An 18,945-nucleotide genomic window follows, 5' to 3' on the forward strand; every position below is an offset into this window, starting at 1 on the left:
CGTGAACCATCATTCCAAGCATATGTCGCGTCCATAATGTGACGTATTTCCAAGTAACACAGGATGTGAGGGTGAGACAAACTGTAGGGAGGGATGTGATGTGATGTGATGTGATTGGACACTGGAAAACATGTGATGTGATGTGATTGGACACTGGAAAACATGTGATGTGATGTGATTGGACACTGGAAAACATGTGATGTGATTGGACACTGGAAAACATGTGATGTGATGTGATTGGACACTGGAAAACATGTGATGTGATGTGATTGGACACTGGAACACATGTGATGTGATGTGATTGGACACTGGAACACATGTGATGTGATGTGATTGGACACTGGAAAACATGTGATGATGGGATTGGACACTGGAAAACATGTGATGTGATGTGATTGGACACTGGAACACATGTGATGTGATGTGATTGGACACTGGAAACCATGTGATGATGGGATTGGGTGGACAGTCACTGCGTTTACATGCACAGTTAAGTCGAGCTGCGGTTACAGCTCGATTAGGCCATGTAACTGGACTACTGTCGTTGTCCCAGTTTACAAGAACCGGGGGAGAATCGATTTATTGACGGGAGTATGTCCCACCCCGGTACGGTAGGTGGCGATATGCCTCCTTTCAGCTGGTTGCTATTGGACTATGCTGTTCGACTTCCGGGTGAAAGACCGCCGCGGGACCTATGGCTCGTGTGCAGAACGCCTAGGCCAGCTCAGGGCCGATTGAAGCGTGTACATGCCAGAGTCAATCGATCCCTAACCACATTATCTAGGTGTGTTGGTCCCACTTCGAGAGATTCGATTTAGTGGAATTTCAGTCGGACCAACACGTTTACATGTGTTTTAAAAGTCCAGTTTTAGTCGCTCTAACACAACAAATCCACTTTTTCTAACAACATGTAAACGTACTGACTGTAACATATGTGATTGGATGGTGTAACGTGATGACGTGATGGACGGTGTAAGACATGATGACGTGATTCATGGTGTAACACGTGATGATGTGATGGACGGTGTAACACGTGTGATGATGTGATTGACGGTGTAACACGTGATGATGGGATTGACGTGTAACACGTGATGATAGGATTGACGGTGTAACACGTGATGATGTGATTGGACGGTGTAACACGTGAGGATGTGATTGGACGGTGTAACACGTGTGATGATGTGATTGACGGTGTAACACGTGATGATGTGATTGGACGGTGTAACACGTGATATGATTGGACAGTGTAACACGTGTGATGGTGTGATTGGACGGTGTAACACGTGATATGATTGACAGTGTAACACACGATGATATGATTGGACGGTATAACACGTGATGATGTGATTGGACGGTGTAACACGTGATATGATTGGACAGTGTAACACGTGTGATGATGTGATTGGACGGTGTAACACGTGATATGATTGGACAGTGTAACACATGTGATGGTGTGATTGGACGGTGTAACACGTGATATGATTGACAGTGTAACACACGATGATATGATTGGACGGTATAACACGTGATGATGTGATTGGACGGTATAACACGTGATGATGTGATTGGACGGTGTAACACATGATGTGATTGGACGGTGTAACACGTGATATGATTGGACAGTGTAACACGTGTGATGATGTAATTGGACTTGTAACACGGGATGATGTGATTGGACTTGTAACACGGGATGATGTGATTGGACGGTGTAACACGGGATGATGTGATTGGACGGTGTAACACGTGATGATGTGATTGGACGGTGTAACACGGGATGATGTGATTGGACGGTGTAACACGGGATGATGTGATTGGTTGGGCTTTTGTTTGCCAACCTGCTCGGCTTTGGTGACACAATCATAAAAACGTAACAGTTTTAAAGCAATTTGAGGTGATTGGATTTTGATGTAAAATAAGTAAACTGATTTTTTTTTTAATTTTTAGGGGGGGGTATGAGTTGTTGAATAGCTGCATAATGTGAGTGGGAAAACGCGCTAACAAGGTAAAAAAAAAAAAGACAACTTTTGTTTCCCATTGTTTAAACACCAAATACAGGACAAGATAAAGAAAGCTAAGAGGAGAAAAAAGTAAACTAAGAAACAATGAAATGAAATGAAACGGAAAAAACAACTTGAGGTAAAGGAGCATCAATAAAAGGAGAAAAAATTAAAGGGAATTATAACAAGTTAAGAGACGCGATTTAAAAGATATTAAAAACTCTGTTGGTCTGATCTCAGGGAAGCGGTTTCTAGGTCTTGGGGTCCAAATTTAGGATCTCAGCCGGTAAACCAGCACAAAGGTCTCGGACAGTCTGGGAATAAATTCAGCAGTGCTTTGACAGTAATCTTTGAAATCAGTCCTAAAACTACCACATAACCACATACCACTTAAGTACCACATAACCACATACCACATAACTACCACATAACCACCACATAACTACCACATAACCACATACCACATAACTACCGTATAACCACATACCACATAACTACCGTATAACCACATACCACATAACTACCGTATAACCACATACCACATAACTACCACATACCACTTAACTACCGTATAACCACATACCACATAACTACCGTATAACCACATACCACATAACTACCGTATAACCACATACCACATAACTACCGTATAACCACATACCACATAACTACCACATACCACTTAACTACCGTATAACCACATACCACATAACTACCGTATAACCACATACCACATAACTACCGTATAACCACATACCACTTAACTACCGTATAACCACATACCACATAACTACCGTATAACCACATACCACATAACTACCACATACCACTTAACTACCGTATAACCACATACCACATAACTACCGTATAACCACATACCACATAACTACCACATAACCACATACCACTTAAGTACCACATAACCACATACCACATAACTACCACATAACCACCACATAACTACCACATAACCACATACCACATAACTACCGTATAACCACATACCACATAACTACCACATACCACTTAACTACCACATAACTACCACATAACCACATACCACATAACTACCACATAACCACATACCACTTAAGTACCACATAACCACATACCACATAACTACCACATAACCACCACATAACCACCACATAACCAGATACCACATAACTACCGTATAACCACATACCACATAACTACCGTATAACCACATACCACATAACTACCGTATAACCACATACCACATAACTACACCATAACCACATACCACATAACCACCACATAACTAGCGTATAACCACATACCACATAACTACCGTATAACCACATACCACATAACTACCGTATAACCACATACCACATAACTACCACATACCACTTAACTACCACATAACTACCACATAACCACATACCACTTAAGTACCAAATAACTACATACCACTTAACTACCACATAACTACCACATAACCACATACCACTTAAGTACCACATAACCACATACCACATAACTACCACATAACCACTTACCACATAACCACCACATAACCACATAACTACACCATAACCACATACCACATAACCACCACATAACTACCACATAACCACATACCACATAACTACCGTATAACCACATACCACATAACTACCGTATAACCACATACCACATAACTACCACATACCACTTAACTACCACATAACTACCACATAACCACATACCACTTAAGTACCAAATAACTACATACCACTTAACTACCACATAACTACCACATAACCACATACCACTTAAGTACCAAATAACTACATACCACTTAACTACCACATAACTACCACATAACCACATACCACTTAAGTACCAAATAACTACATACCACTTAACTACCACATAACTACCACATAACCACATACCACTTAAGTACCAAATAACTACATACCACTTAACTACCACATAACTACCACATAACCACATACCACTTAAGTACCAAATAACTACATACCACTTAACTACCACATAACTACCACATAACCACATACCACTTAAGTACCAAATAACTACATACCACTTAACTACCACATAACCACATACCACTTAAGTACCAAATAACTACATACCACTTAACTACCACATAATCACTTACCACATAACTACCACATAACCACATACCACTTAACTACCACATAACTACCACATAACCACATAACTACCACATAACCACATACCACTTAACTACCACATAACTACCACATAACCACATAACTACCACATACCACTTAACTACCACATAACTACCACATAACCACATACCACTTAAGTACCAAATAACTACATACCACATAACTACCACATAACCACTTACCACATAACTACCACATAACCACATACCACTTAACTACCACATAACTACCACATAACCACATAACTACCACATAACCACATACCACTTAACTACCACATAACTACCACATAACCACATAACTACCACATACCACATAACAACCACATACCACATAACTACCACATAACCACTACATACCACATAACTACCACATAACTACCACATACCACATAACCACCACATAACCACATACCACTTAAATACCGCATAACCACATACCACTTAAATACCACATAACTACCACATAACTACCACATAACTACCGCATAACCACTTACCACTTAAATACCACATAACTACCACATAACTACCGCATAACCACATACCACATAACCACCACATAACCACATACCACTTAACTACCACATAACTACCACATACCACTTAACTACCAAATAACTGCATACCACTTAAATACCACATAACCACTTACCACTTAACTACCAAATAACTACATACCACTTAAATACCACATAACCACTTACCACATAACCACCAACCACATACCACATAACTACCAAATAACTACATACCACTTAAATACCACATAACTGCCACATAACTACCGCATAACCACATACCACTTAACTACCAAATAACTACATACCACTTAAATACCACATAACCACTTACCACTTAACTACCAAATAACTACATACCACTTAAATACCACATAACCACCACATAACCACATACCACATAACTACCAAATAACTACATACCACTTAAATACCACATAACTACCACATAACTACCGCATAACCACATACCACTTAACCACCACATAACCACATACCACATAACTACCACATAACTACCACACACCACTTAACTCCCACTTAACTACCACATAACCCGGACCACTTAACTACCATTTAACTACCGCATAACCACATACCACTTAACTACCACATAACAACCACATACCACTTAACTACCACATAACCACATACCACATAACTACCACATACCACATAACTACCACATACCACTTAACTACCACATAACCACATACCACATAACTACCACATACCACTTAACTACCACATAACTACCACATACCGCTTAACTACCACATAACCACATACCACATAACTACCACATACCACTTAACTACCACATAACTACCACATACCACTTAACTACCACTTAACCACCACATAACCACATACCACTTAACTACCACATACCACTTAACTACCACTTAACCACCACATAACCACATACCACTTAACTGCCACATAACTACCACATACCACTTAACTACCACTTAACCACCACATAACCACATACCACTTAACTGCCACATAACTACCACATACCACTTAACTACCACTTAACCACCACATAACCACATACCACTGAACTACCCCATCGCCACATACCATTTAACTACCACACAACTACCGCATACCCATTAACTACCACATACCACTTAACTACCACATAACCACATACCACATAACTACCACATAACTACCACATACCACTTAACTACCACATAACTACCACATAACCACCACATAACTACCACATACCACATAACTACCACATAACTACCACATAACCAGTGAAGAAGTGAATGAATCAGACTGATATGATCTCCTTTATTTGTACTAATTAAAATCTCAGCGGCTGTAAATAAGTAGGCATGACAAAGACTTTAGCCTAATCCCACAATGCAGTCATGTAAACAAGATGTGAGGGCTTTGATGTTTGAGATTTTTCTAAGTGTAAAGAAACAGAACTACAAAACTACTAAAAATACTCATCCAGGCTGAAGCGTCTGTCAAAGGCAACACACCAAAACTCTACGATGAAAGCAAGCATGTTGGGTCAGTATGGGACAAGTACAACATGTTTTGTGACATCCGGTTTTGAAGGTTCTGATGGAGAACATTGACTTTCTGTAAATTACTCAGATCAGATGTGGAGCACAGCTGCATATCATTTGCATACAACTAGAAACACAGATTGTGTCTTTGTTTGAGATGCATATATAGAGAACAGAAGTGATCTTTGTGCAGAACTGTGAGGAATCCCACAGGGCCTCTGACAACAGGATGACCCAGTATCTGGAAAACAAGAACAAAACCCGTTTCAAGCTGGTCCGAAGACACCGATGCTATATTTAAGATAGAGAAGGAAAACATGATCAGCAGAATGAAATGCAGCACTGACCTTCAGAAGAACCCAAACTGACGATTTCCCTGCATACTCCGCTAAAAGCACATCAGTCGTGACTTAAAGCAGAGCAGTTTCTGCAATGAGGTAATGTAGCTGTAAAGCTACACTGAAAGTGTTCAGGGTCAGAGGCCAATAATACATATATATAGACACACACATACATACTTAGCACAAACAGTAAGGAGATGTGTCTTTGGTGGAGTATCTCATTGTTGTACCAATGCTTCTTGGCAGTACATCTTATAGCGTTGGAAAGCCTGTTTATTCCCCTTTCAAATGGCGCCACATGTGTAAGGAACATGCATCTGTGGGATGAGCAGCAGAGCTGAGTATCTGGGTTGTGCCCATGAAACGTTTGCCAGATCTCCTCTGCCAATGCCAAACAGCTTATTTTGCTGTTGCTGTTGACTCTTGTGTTGAGCTTCTGGTCCCCCAGGTGCTGACCATCAGCTGCCTGATAGAAGATTTACTGCCAAGAAGCATCGTTACAACAAAGACAGCATCTACCAAACACACCACATTTCCTTACTTTTGGTGCTAAGTTTATAGACTACCTATGTTGGATTCAGTTGGAATACTTATATCAAGTGGTTCCACACAGCTGCTGTGGTGGTAAATAAAGTTTCGTAGAAGGAACCACTTGACCTAACTTTTTTAGTTGAATCCAAGTTTTCATTTTTTGTAGTGAACATGTCCTGAACTACCACACACCCATGTATACCTTTAAAGCAAACCTGGGTCAGCTTCACGTTTCATCTCAACATCGACTCCTATGCCCAAGGTTCTCTCTCTTTCTCTTTCCATCTCTGTCTGTCTGTCTGTCTGTCTGTCTGTCTGTCTGTCTGTCTGTCTGTCTGTCTGTCTGTCTGTCTGTCTGTCTGTCTCTGGCTGTCTCTCTCTCCCCTGTCTCTCTCTCTCTCTGTCTCTGTCTGTCTGTGTCTTCCCATCTCTCTGTCTCCCTTCCTCTCTCTCTCTCCCTCTCCCTCTCTCTCGCTCTCTCTCTCGTTGGGTCTTGGCGGTATTGAGTTTCCACACGACTGCGTGGCTGTGGGTTATTCTGAGGTTCATCTCCTAATATAGAGTTTCCACTGCTGATGTGGCAGTGATGCCTGTGTTGGTCAGAGACAGTCACCACCTGCAGTGGTCTGCAGCCCCGCTGACTGATGGGATATCATGAGCCAGAACAGTAGGCAATGACGGGGAAGAGATAAATGTTGGATGGTTTATGGGTGGGGGGCAAGTCCAACATGTTGACTGGTCAACACACTGCCATGAAGGTCGATGTGTAAACTTGTTGGATTGTAGTGAGTTCAGGTGAAAATGTTGAGTGTTTTTACTGTGGAGTATCTGGTGATATCTGCAAGGTTTGTTCACTCATCAGTCATCGTCCTCACCTGTGACCACCCGCAGAACGTCACCTCTAACAGGGCTAGTCAATGGCAGTGAAGTCACCAACCACATCCAGACAGTTTTATCATCAGGCAGAGTAAATAGTGTTTATCTTTAATGTCTCTGACAGAAGGAAGATGAGAAGATGTAAGTGTTGTGTAAATCTGAGACATGCAAATGACAGACTCGTGCATATGAATCAGTGTTTCAAATGCATGTCTTATGGACACTGACCCAAACACTGAGCTGGTCTTCACAGGTGGGCCATGGAGCTTTGATCAACATGTAGCTCAGCTGTTTCGAACTTACACCTTTAGCTAGAGATTGTGGCTTTTGACCTTGTCACTGCTGCTGGCTAGTAAAGTGGCTAGTAAAGTGGCCAGTAAAGTGACTATTAGCCACTTTACTAGTCACTTTACTAGCCACTTTACTAGCCACTTTATTAGCCACTTTACTAGTCACTTTACTAGCCACTTTACTAGCCACTTTATTAAAGTGGCTAGTAAAGTGGTTAATAAAGTGGCTAGTAAAGTGGGTCATAAAATGGCGAGTAAAGTGTCTAGTAAAGTGGGTAGTAATGTGGCCAGTAAAGTGGCTAATAAAGTGGCTAGTAAAGTGAATAGTAAAGTGGCTAGTAAAGTGGCTAGTTAAGTGGTTACTAAAGTGACTAATAAAGTGGGTAATAAAGTCGGTAGTAAAGTGGCCAGTAAAGTGGCTAGTAAAGTGGTCAGTAACGTGGGTACTAAAGTGACTAGTAAAGTGGCTAATAAAGTGGGTACTAAAGTGGCCAGTAACGTGGGTACTAAAGTGACTAGTAAAGTGGCTAATAAAATGGGTAGTAAAGTGGCCAGTAAAGTGGCTAGTAAAGTGGCTAGTAAAGTGACTAGTAAAGTGGCTAATAAAGTGGCCAGTAAAGTGGTTAATAAAGTGGCTAGTAAAGTGGGTCATAAAATGGCGAGTAAAGTGTCTAGTAAAGTGGGTAGTAATGTGGCCAGTAAAGTGGCTAATAAAGTGGCTAGTAAAGTGAATAGTAAAGTGGCTAGTAAAGTGACTAGTAACGTGGGTACTAAAGTGACTAATAAAGTGAGTAATAAAGTCGGTAGTAAAGTGGCCAGTAAAGTGGCTAGTAAAGTGGCCAGTAACGTGGGTACTAAAGTGACTAGTAAAGTGGCTAATAAAGTGGGTACTAAAGTGGCCAGTAACGTGGGTACTAAAGTGACTAGTAAAGTGGCTAATAAAGTGGGTAGTAAAGTGGCCAGTAAAGTGGCTAGTAAAGTGGCTAGTAAAGTGACTAGTAAAGTGGCTAATAAAGTGGCTAGTAAAGTGGTTAATAAAGTGGCTAGTAAAGTGGGTCATAAAATGGCGAGTAAAGTGTCTAGTAAAGTGGGTAGTAATGTGGCCAGTAAAGTGGCTAATAAAGTGGCCAGTAAAGTGAATAGTAAAGTGGCTAGTAAAGTGACTAGTAACGTGGGTACTAAAGTGACTAATAAAGTGGGTAATAAAGTCGGTAGTAAAGTGGCCAGTAAAGTGGCTAGTAAAGTGGCCAGTAACGTGGGTACTAAAGTGACTAGTAAAGTGGCTAATAAAGTGGGTACTAAAGTGGCCAGTAACGTGGGTACTAAAGTGACTAGTAAAGTGGCTAATAAAGTGGGTAGTAAAGTGGCCAGTAAAGTGGCTAGTAAAGTGGCTAGTAAAGTGACTAGTAAAGTGGCTAATAAAGTGGCTAGTAAAGTGGTTAATAAAGTGGCTAGTAAAGTGGGTCATAAAATGGCGAGTGAAGTGTCTAGTAAAGTGGGTAGTAATGTGGCCAGTAAAGTGGCTAATAAAGTGGCTAGTAAAGTGAATAGTAAAGTGGCTAATAAAGTGGTTAGTAAAGTGATTGGTAAAGTGGCTAATAAAGTGGCTAGTTAAGTGGTTAATAAAGTGGGTAGTGAAGTGGGTCATAAAATGGCGAGTAAAGTGTCTAGTAAAGTGGGTAGTAATGTGGCCAGTAAAGTGGCTAATAAAGTGGCTAGTAAAGTGAATAGTAAAGTGGCTAGTAAAGTGACTAGTAACGTGGGTACTAAAGTGACTAATAAAGTGGGTAATAAAGTCGGTAGTAAAGTGGCCAGTAAAGTGGCTAGTAAAGTGGCCAGTAACGTGGGTACTAAAGTGACTAGTAAAGTGGCTAATAAAGTGGGTACTAAAGTGGCCATTAACGTGGGTACTAAAGTGACTAGTAAAGTGGCTAATAAAGTGGGTAGTAAAGTGGCCAGTAAAGTGGCTAGTAAAGTGGCTAGTAAAGTGACTAGTAAAGTGGCTAATAAAGTGGCTAGTAAAGTGGTTAATAAAGTGGCTAGTAAAGTGGGTCATAAAATGGCGAGTAAAGTGTCTAGTAAAGTGGGTAGTAATGTGGCCAGTAAAGTGGCTAATAAAGTGGCTAGTAAAGTGAATAGTAAAGTGGCTAATAAAGTGGTTCGTAAAGTGATTGGTAAAGTGGCTAATAAAGTGACTAGTAAAGTGGCTAATAAAGTGGGTAGTAAAGTGGCCAGTAAAGTGGCTAGTAAAGTGGCTAGTAAAGTGACTAGTAAAGTGGCTAATAAAGTGGCTGGTAAAGTGGTTAATAAAGTGGCTAGTAAAGTGGGTCATAAAATGGCGAGTAAAGTGTCTAGTAAAGTGGGTAGTAATGTGGCCAGTAAAGTGGCTAATAAAGTGGCTAGTATAGTGAATAGTAAAGTGGCTAATAAAGTGGTTAGTAAAGTGATTGGTAAAGTGGCTAATAAAGTGGCTAGTTAAGTGGTTAATAAAGTGGGTAGTGAAGTTGGTCATAAAATGGCGAGTAAAGTGTCTAGTAAAGTGGCCAGTAAAGTGGCTAGTAAAGTGGCCAGTAACGTGGGTACTAAAGTGGTTAGTAAAGTGGCTAGTAAAGTGGGTAGTAAAGTGGTTAATAAAGTGGCTAGTAAAGTGGGTCATAAAATGGCGAGTAAAGTGTCTAGTAAAGTGGGTAGTAATGTGGCCAGTAAAGTGGCTAATAAAGTGGCTAGTATAGTGAATAGTAAAGTGGCTAATAAAGTGTCTAGTAAAGTGGGTAGTAAAGTGGCCAGTAAAGTGGCTAGTAAAGTGGCCAGTAACGTGGGTACTAAAGTGGGTAGTAAAGTGGCTAGTAAAGTGGGTAGTAAAGTGGCTAATAAAGTGGGTAGTAAAGTGGCTAATAAAGTGGGTAGTAAAGTGGGAAGTGAAGTGGCTAATAAAGTGGGTCATAAAGTGGCTAGTGAAGAGGGTAAACTTCTTGAGTAATTTCTCTGTGTAACACAGAAGTCAAGTCTCCTACAAAGGGAAACTGAAATGGAAACATCTGTAATTTGTCTTCTGACCTCTGATGGCTGCTCTGCTGATGTCCTGTGATGTTGGTGGTCTGCTGACTGAGTCTGAGTCTATTGTCCCTCTGGATAAAAGCATCTGCTGAATAACTGGTAAATATGAATTATTTCCCCATCAACATTACTGACCTCTCCAGGACGAAAGCCACAGAGCTGCACTGTGATCACACACCGTCTTTCTTCTTCTCCGTCTTTACCTTCATCACTCTTTAAGTCGGTGTAAATTAAGATTATTAATAAGTCCACTGAACTTCATTTCCCTGCCAGGGTGGTTATTGTGTCGGTCACTCGGTCAGGATGCGTCTGATGACTTTTCCTTGATGAATTTATGGGATCGTCGCTGGTGGCTTGGTCTGAATTAGGATTAATTGTCTCTCACTTCCAAAGTCCCCTGCAGGGCACAGCCAGTGCTGCTGGTGTTTACATTGAGCTGGAGGACCTTTAAGTTTAACTATTGTCTTGTTTCGGTTGTTTGCCAGTGATAAGTAAATCTGTTTCCACACAACAAACATGTCTTGTGGTTTCAATCCAGGATTCCCCCTATACACCTTTTCAGAATTTTTTTTTGGAGATATTACAGAATTTTTTTTTCCCTCCTCAAGAATTTTTGACACCCCCAGGAAAAAGGTTAGGACCAAGAAATCTGTAAAAGGCTGATAATTATACATGAAGAGATCTGACCTATCACCCCAGCCCACACCCAACTACCTGAAATGACTGAATACATTCATGAACAACTTAATGAATAAATGAATGAATTTGATTTGAACTACTCTATGCAAATATTCATGTTAGGTTTAAAAAATAAACTTCCGCTCAGTTTGAGGTAAACTTCATTGTACTTGTAATTGCATTGACGTAAGCTTCATATTCCTGCTGCTCTTGTCATCTGTTACCTTTTGCTGAGCTCCAGTCGTCGTTCACTTCCTGTTCTGGGATCAGTCAAATGATTTCCGGACCAGGTGAGCCCAGATGGACTCACATGAACGAGTATGTAGGTAGAGGAGTGCTCGGGTTTGAGGCAGGAGCTTGTAGTTGTTTGACTCCCTGTCGAAATGAATGGGGGTCCTTTGCCTCAGCTTAACCTTTACTGTTGAACAAAGCTGCACTCCCATCCACTCCACAAACCAGTGGAATTATTTCTCAATTGAATTAAAATGAGTCTGTGCGATCAGACGATTCAGCAAACCCTTAACTGACTGAGCCAGAAGTTTGAGAACCGTCAAGATTTGTATCTAGAAAATAATCACAGAAGTTTGAATCAGTTCATCTGGACAATGTTTATTGACGGAAACGTTCCATCTTCGTCTAAGTGACCTCTTCAGTCTCACCTGACTGCAGGTACCCCCACCCCTATAAACAATACAGTGGTATAACCATCCAAACCAACAACCGGTTTCATATGCAAATTACTGTGACCATTAACTAGAGTTACGATGGGCATGTGTACTATTCACAGAGGATTGGGGAATAGCTGCAATCACAGCATTGTAAGATGGTGACACATGTACTCTTAGACACCCCCCCCCCCCCCGGTTCAGGGATGGTTGTTCCCTCTTCACATAGATGGCCTCTTTGACTCCCCATTCAAGCCAGCGTTCCTCCCTATCAAGGATGTGCACATCCTCATCCTTGAAAGAGTGGCCACTGGTCTGTAGATGGTGTAGACTGTGGAGTCCTGGCCTGTAGATGGTGTAGACTGTGGAGTCCTGGCCTGTAGATGGTGTAGACTGTGGAGTCCTGGTCTGTAGATGGTGTAGACTGTGGAGTCCTGGCCTGTAGATGGTGTAGACTGTGGAGTCCTGGCCTGTAGATGGTGTAGACTGTGGAGTCCTGGTCTGTAGATGGTGTAGACTGTGGAGTCCTGGCCTGTAGATGGTGTAGACTGTGGAGTCCTGGCCTGTAGATGGTGTAGACTGTGGAGTCCTGGCCTGTAGATGGTGTAGAATGTGGAGTCCTGGCCTGTAGATGGTGTAGAATGTAGAGTCCTGGCCTGACATGTTAGCTCTCCTGTGTTGTGTCATCCTCTTAGCCAGTGTCTGTTTAGTTTCCCCACTGAACAAGTCACAGCAATCCTCCCGGCACTTAACAGCTACACTATATTCAAGGCTCAGCATTTTCGGTTTTTACCGATTTTCACCGAAAAATATCCAGATTTTTAAACTGATTTTCCCCTGGATTTTATGTTTCCACGGATCCAAAAGTGTTTCCTTTTCGTGTGAGGTTATTTTACAGTGTCCTCTTGTGGCGAAATTCGGCACAGTGGATGGATTTGAAAAATAAAAACTGAAAACGCTGAGCCTTAACTCTTTTGCTCTGTTTGTGCCGGGGGACCCGATCCTTGGGGTGGGTCAACTTCTGGTGCAGCGTATTTTGGGGTTTGAAAGCAACTGAGATGTGGTGTTTTGAAAATACACGTCTCAACTGTTCCAACACTCCCACCACATACGGAGTCACCACTGGTTTACACTGAGACAGCTGTTGTCCTTCTCCTCTCTTCGATCAGCTGGTGCACTGTTTGGGCGTCTTCCTGGCTTTAGGCGTTAGGGTAACCACACTTAACCAGGACCTGTTTAATGTGGGATTTCTCCCCTTCCCTGGCTGCTGTGTCGGTGGGGACGTGGTCAGCTCAGTGGTACAGCATCTTGATGACTCCTAGTTTGTGCTCCAGTAGATGATGAGAGTCAAACCTTAAGTACTGATCAGTATGTGTTGGTTAATAGTAAACATCAACAATGTCCCCCATCACCACTTGTAATTTCACAGTGTAAGAAGGCTACCCTGTCATGTTCCACATCCTCCCTGGTGAACTTGATGAGGTGTCCACAGAGTTAATGTGGTCGGTGAAATGTGCTACATCCTGAGATTTAATTTTAACCCAGGTGTCGTCCACAAACCTGAACCAACAGCTAGGTGGTGACCCTGGATAGGACATCAGAGCCTTTTTGATGAGCATGCATAAAGACATCTAGAAAATAAATGACAGAAAATTACTTATTTTTTCCCCACCAGATCTTCGCCTCGAGAACACATAAGATGTTTCCCCAGCGCCTTTTTAAAGGAATGGCATTGTTTCTGGATGGGACCTCATCTGAATGTCTCTAAGTTCTGAATAACGCTGTGTTCAATGATATTGGATTGACCACACTGTAGATCTTCATGTTTTTGTTAGGTTTAAAACTTGGTTATTTAGTGGAAGTAACATGGCCTACAGAGTTAATGTGTCTTTTCAGAGCCTAGTAAACTGGTAAATTTAAGTATTTTGATGCTTGATGAAGTCAACGTGGATTAGCCAGTGATGCTACAGACTGTGAACATTTGTAGTCATTGAATGTTGATTTCTCTGGACTGACAGGTCTAGAATAATGTTGGCGAAGATTTTGTTCAAAAACACGAGATTAAACTTGTCATAACAGTTCTGTTGCAGCAAGTGAGCCCCTGTCTCTGCAACTGGATGGCTCAGTAGGTAAAAATGCTGGCTTTCCTGCCGGGGACCGGAGATTCAATCCCCGGTTGGGACGAGTCTCCAGTTAGAGTCCATGGTTTAGACCCCTAATGCTATACAAGCTAACTACCTCTCAGATGTGCGTCGCTTTGAATAAAAGCGTCTGCTAAATGACATTGTACTCTTCCTGCTCCGCTGTCATAGTCCCTCAGCATCTTCAGCTCATCTTCAGACAGTTTTTCAATCCATAGATTTAAAATGTCTCTTGTGCAGCATGTAGACCTCATGTTGAGCAGCTGAGCTACTACCTCGGTGTTGTCGAGTCCTGATCCTGCTGCAGCCAGGAATTTGTCTCTTCCTGCCACAGCATAGCTTTGCTTTTCTGCTCATCTCATTGATGTTTAGTACAACTTGTTGTGTTCTAGCATTCACAGCAATATGGCATCTTTACCTGTTAAAATTATTCTTTGCTAGCAGTCCCATCAAGGTCGTTTACACGGTATTCACGATACACACCATCAACATGAACACACAGCTACTTAACACAATGAGTGTGATTTATTGATTGATTGAAGTTTCTACTGAAAATGTTTAATGAGTTGATTAGACTGGTTCCACTGTCAAAACAAGATAATAACTAATGTTAGATTTGAGCTAACAGAATTTCTGTTGACAGATAACTTAGCTTTGCTTTCAGTCATATCAGGTCCTGGCAAAAATCCAGCAGTTTTCCTTTCGTGCATAACTATAATCAGAGGGAAGAGCATTGTTCTTTTGCCAAAAAAACCTTGAGGATGATTAATCTACCATAGCCTCACTGGTGCTCTTAAGGTGCTTAAACCGGGAGACAATAGTTGTACTGGAGATCTGTGTGGAACTGTGCATGAAAAACAGGGTTTTCCCAACCTTCAATGGATAAATTTACATATAATCTGTATATTTCTACAATGTGAAGAAGTGCATACTGTAATACTCTCTCATAACAATCTTTTTGCATTCCTCTAGGGAGAGACAGAGATCCCTTCAGTGGCCGTCCAAAAGTCTCCTCAGGGACCCGGTCTGGACGGTCTGGAGATCGAGCCGGACCCCTACGACATCCCTGCTGACCTCTCCTCAGATGAAGAGTACATGACGGTGGAGGAGGCTGACTCCTCACGTGCTGCCCGCATCAAGAAGTCGATGATGAAGGGCACAGAGAGCATCAAGGCTGCCTTCTCCAAGGAGAACATGTCCAAGACCAAGGACAACCTGGGCACCAAGTTCCACCACCTTGGTGACAAGATGGTTCCCCCTGAGAGAAGGGAGAAGATGCACCAGCGCTTCAAACAGTCTGGTGAGCGCCTCAAGGAGAACATCGCCAAGAAGGCTCCGACCAAAGAGGCATTCCGCATCAAGCTGAAGAAAGAGAGAACCGTGGCGGAGGGCCAGGAGGGGGCACAGGGCCAGGAGGGGGCAGAGTTGGCGGGAGCCATAGCAAAAGGAAGGAAAAGCCCGGGAGTGGCCTACACTGAGGTAGTCACGGAAACAAAGAGGGAGGGGCCCGTGGAAGAACCCAGCGCCACCCGGATAGGGGAGGATGATTATGACAGGAAGTAGGTATACCGACACATGGTGAGATCCAGCGTGGGACTTGAAGATGGGGCAGGACATTGGAGAAGAACTAATTCTAAAGAAACAGGATGAAGGTCTGTGATTGGTCAACAGCTACGATGGACATTTTTATTTATTAAGATGTTTTCAAATGGATGAATGTTCTCATGTTAAGTGTAGGTGCTGATCTACCAGGTTGTGAAGTGTCAAAATAAGAGCTGTATTTTCGGGTGAGGATAGGACAAGTTACTGAACTATCAAACGTTAGACGTTTTGTTAAATGATTGAGTTGGCACATTTAGGAATTTTCAGAATAATCAGTGTTTTTTTTTTCTATGAAGGAATAGAGTCCATGTTAAGGTTTCTAAAAATGATTAGGATTAGTAGTGGTGATATGTTTGCCTGTAGATCACAAGAATAACTAGTGTGTAAATCCTGATTTCTGATTCCTACATCTGGTTTGGAGAAAATCTGAGCTGGGGTTAGGTTCCTCTGTAAAAGTGCTGCTGAAAGATGGATGAAAGAAGAAGAACTTGAGAGATAAAGTTATGGTGGCTTGGTGGAAATGCTTAAAGGGTAATACATGTAAATGAGAAGTATGTGTACGAGATCAAACCTTGGATCTGAATACTGGATAGGATGAACATCAGGCAGATTCAGATGGTCCGCACAGACCTCAGCTGGTCTCTGAGTGGTCTGATACAACAAAACCCAAAGATAATTATTCTGTGAAATAAATAAATAAATAAATAAATAAGCATCCGAATGCCATACAAGTGCAATGGGTTTCCACTGGGGAGGGGTTGGTGTTAAATAGTATTTGGTGCTCTGATGCAGCACATATGGAGCCTGAACAAATGAGAATTTTTATGAAAAATTAGAATTTGCATGTACTCCTCGACACAACACCCCTTATGAGTTCGGTGTGCTTTCCTCTGTCTCCATCATCTCAACGGGAGTGTATTATGGACATTATATTGGGCTGGCTGTGGGGGATATTCAACACATTGTAAATGTAGAAGTTATTTATGGGGATCTGTACTGTGGTCTTATGACGTCAAAGCTTTTGAGCACCGCTGCGTTTTGTTGAATGGATGTGGTCTGCACTCGGCCACTTGCTCTTCATGCTGTAGCTTCACATGAAGTTCAGCTGAGTGTAATGACCCTCACTTGTGTTACATGAGCACAGCCAATACATGGTATTTTTCTTAGAAGGTAAAACAAGTTGGAATGGTCATCATCAGAGTAATCTGGTTTTAGATTTTAGACCCCTGAAGAGTATTTATCTACAAATACATGGAACCATTATATTTTCAACATACAATCATTTTTAAGGGTTTTTTTTTCTGAAAAGTAAACGCTTCTGTTGGATCTTGTTTGGGGTGGTCCGGCTCAGGATAGACCAGCTGTTTTAACATCACTACCAGTCTGTTACTGTTGGACTGTTTTTAACAAGACATGAGTCTCATGTGCATTAGTCCGCACCTTCATGAGAGTCTGTTTCGTCTTTGATTACTGCTCTTGCTTGTATTGTCATTTGTAAGACCATCCCCGGTCCAACGCCACCACTTGTGAACAGAATGGAATCATGATGTGTCGCGTCACCATGCAGCTTCACTTGTTTTCTTTTTCTATGAATAAAGGTCTCATGAAATCTGTATTCACGCGCCCTTTACTTTGAAAGAACGATGCAAAACAAACAGATGAACGACGAAGTCTGATGCTGAATGAAGACATTACTTTCATTACAAACCCACAACTAAATAAAGTAGGATTTTATGTTTGACGCTCTTAAAACACCATTTCAGTGTTTTTATTACTTCAGTTGGAGGTGTGCAACCATCCATCCATCCATTAGCCAAACCGCTTAGCCTGCTCCCAGGGTCTGAAATGTGATTTGTTAGAGTTCAGATTACCCATTCAAAATGATAATAACTACTAACCTGATTACTTCTACATTACTTTTCAAATGCATGACAGCTGAGGGCACAAATTCCTTTCAGAATGAGTTTCTTTATTATTATTATTTACCTACCTACCATTCTAGTAGAGATCAACATGCAGTGTCTTTGTCCATGTCTAAGTTTTGTCTTCGTTTGATGGCTGGGGGAGCTGGTGCTGGATCGGCTTGGAGAGCTTGGTCTGCTTCGTCCTCTGGGCCCGGGGATCACAGCCCTGCCTGGAGCTGCGCCCATGGAGGTAACACCGAGGGCGGTTTGACAGGACGCAGAAGCTGGGCGGGCTAAGCTAACTGCTAGCCCATGTAGACCGGCAGTTCCGATAACACCGAGGGCGGTCTGGCAGCGGCTTTGCCTGGCGTTGACTGTGGTATTTCTGATGTCGTGAGGAGTGCGGGGAGGTGTATCAAAGGTGTCTGGCTGGGGGAGCTGGCGCTGGATTGGCTGGGAGAGCTTGGTCTGCTGCGTCCGGTGGTCCTGTTTAATTTAAAAAACAGGGATCTATCAGAGTCCGGTCTTCACAACACATGTTTGTCGAAGTGCATCATGGCAAAAACAAAGGAGACTCCTGCGGACCTCAGAAGAAGCGTTGTTGATGCTCATCAGGCTGGAAAAGGTTACAAAACCATCT

The 18,945-nt window shown here is 42.0% G+C and overlaps 1 protein-coding gene across 1 annotated transcript in view; it reads left to right on the plus strand.

Moving 5' to 3' along the window:
- The window catches only part of cavin4a (caveolae associated protein 4a), a 24,672-nt gene extending 6,664 nt beyond the window's left edge, over positions 1-18,008 (plus strand). The window contains exon 2 of the mRNA XM_056293612.1: positions 15,772-18,008. Coding sequence (XP_056149587.1) covers positions 15,772-16,362 — 591 coding nt within the window. The 3' untranslated portion in view covers positions 16,363-18,008. The remainder of the gene's footprint in view (positions 1-15,771) is intronic.
- The last annotated feature ends 937 nt before the right edge of the window (positions 18,009-18,945 follow it).

Source organism: Lampris incognitus, chromosome 14, assembly GCF_029633865.1.
Source record: "Lampris incognitus isolate fLamInc1 chromosome 14, fLamInc1.hap2, whole genome shotgun sequence".
Lineage (NCBI taxonomy): Eukaryota > Metazoa > Chordata > Actinopteri > Lampriformes > Lampridae > Lampris > Lampris incognitus.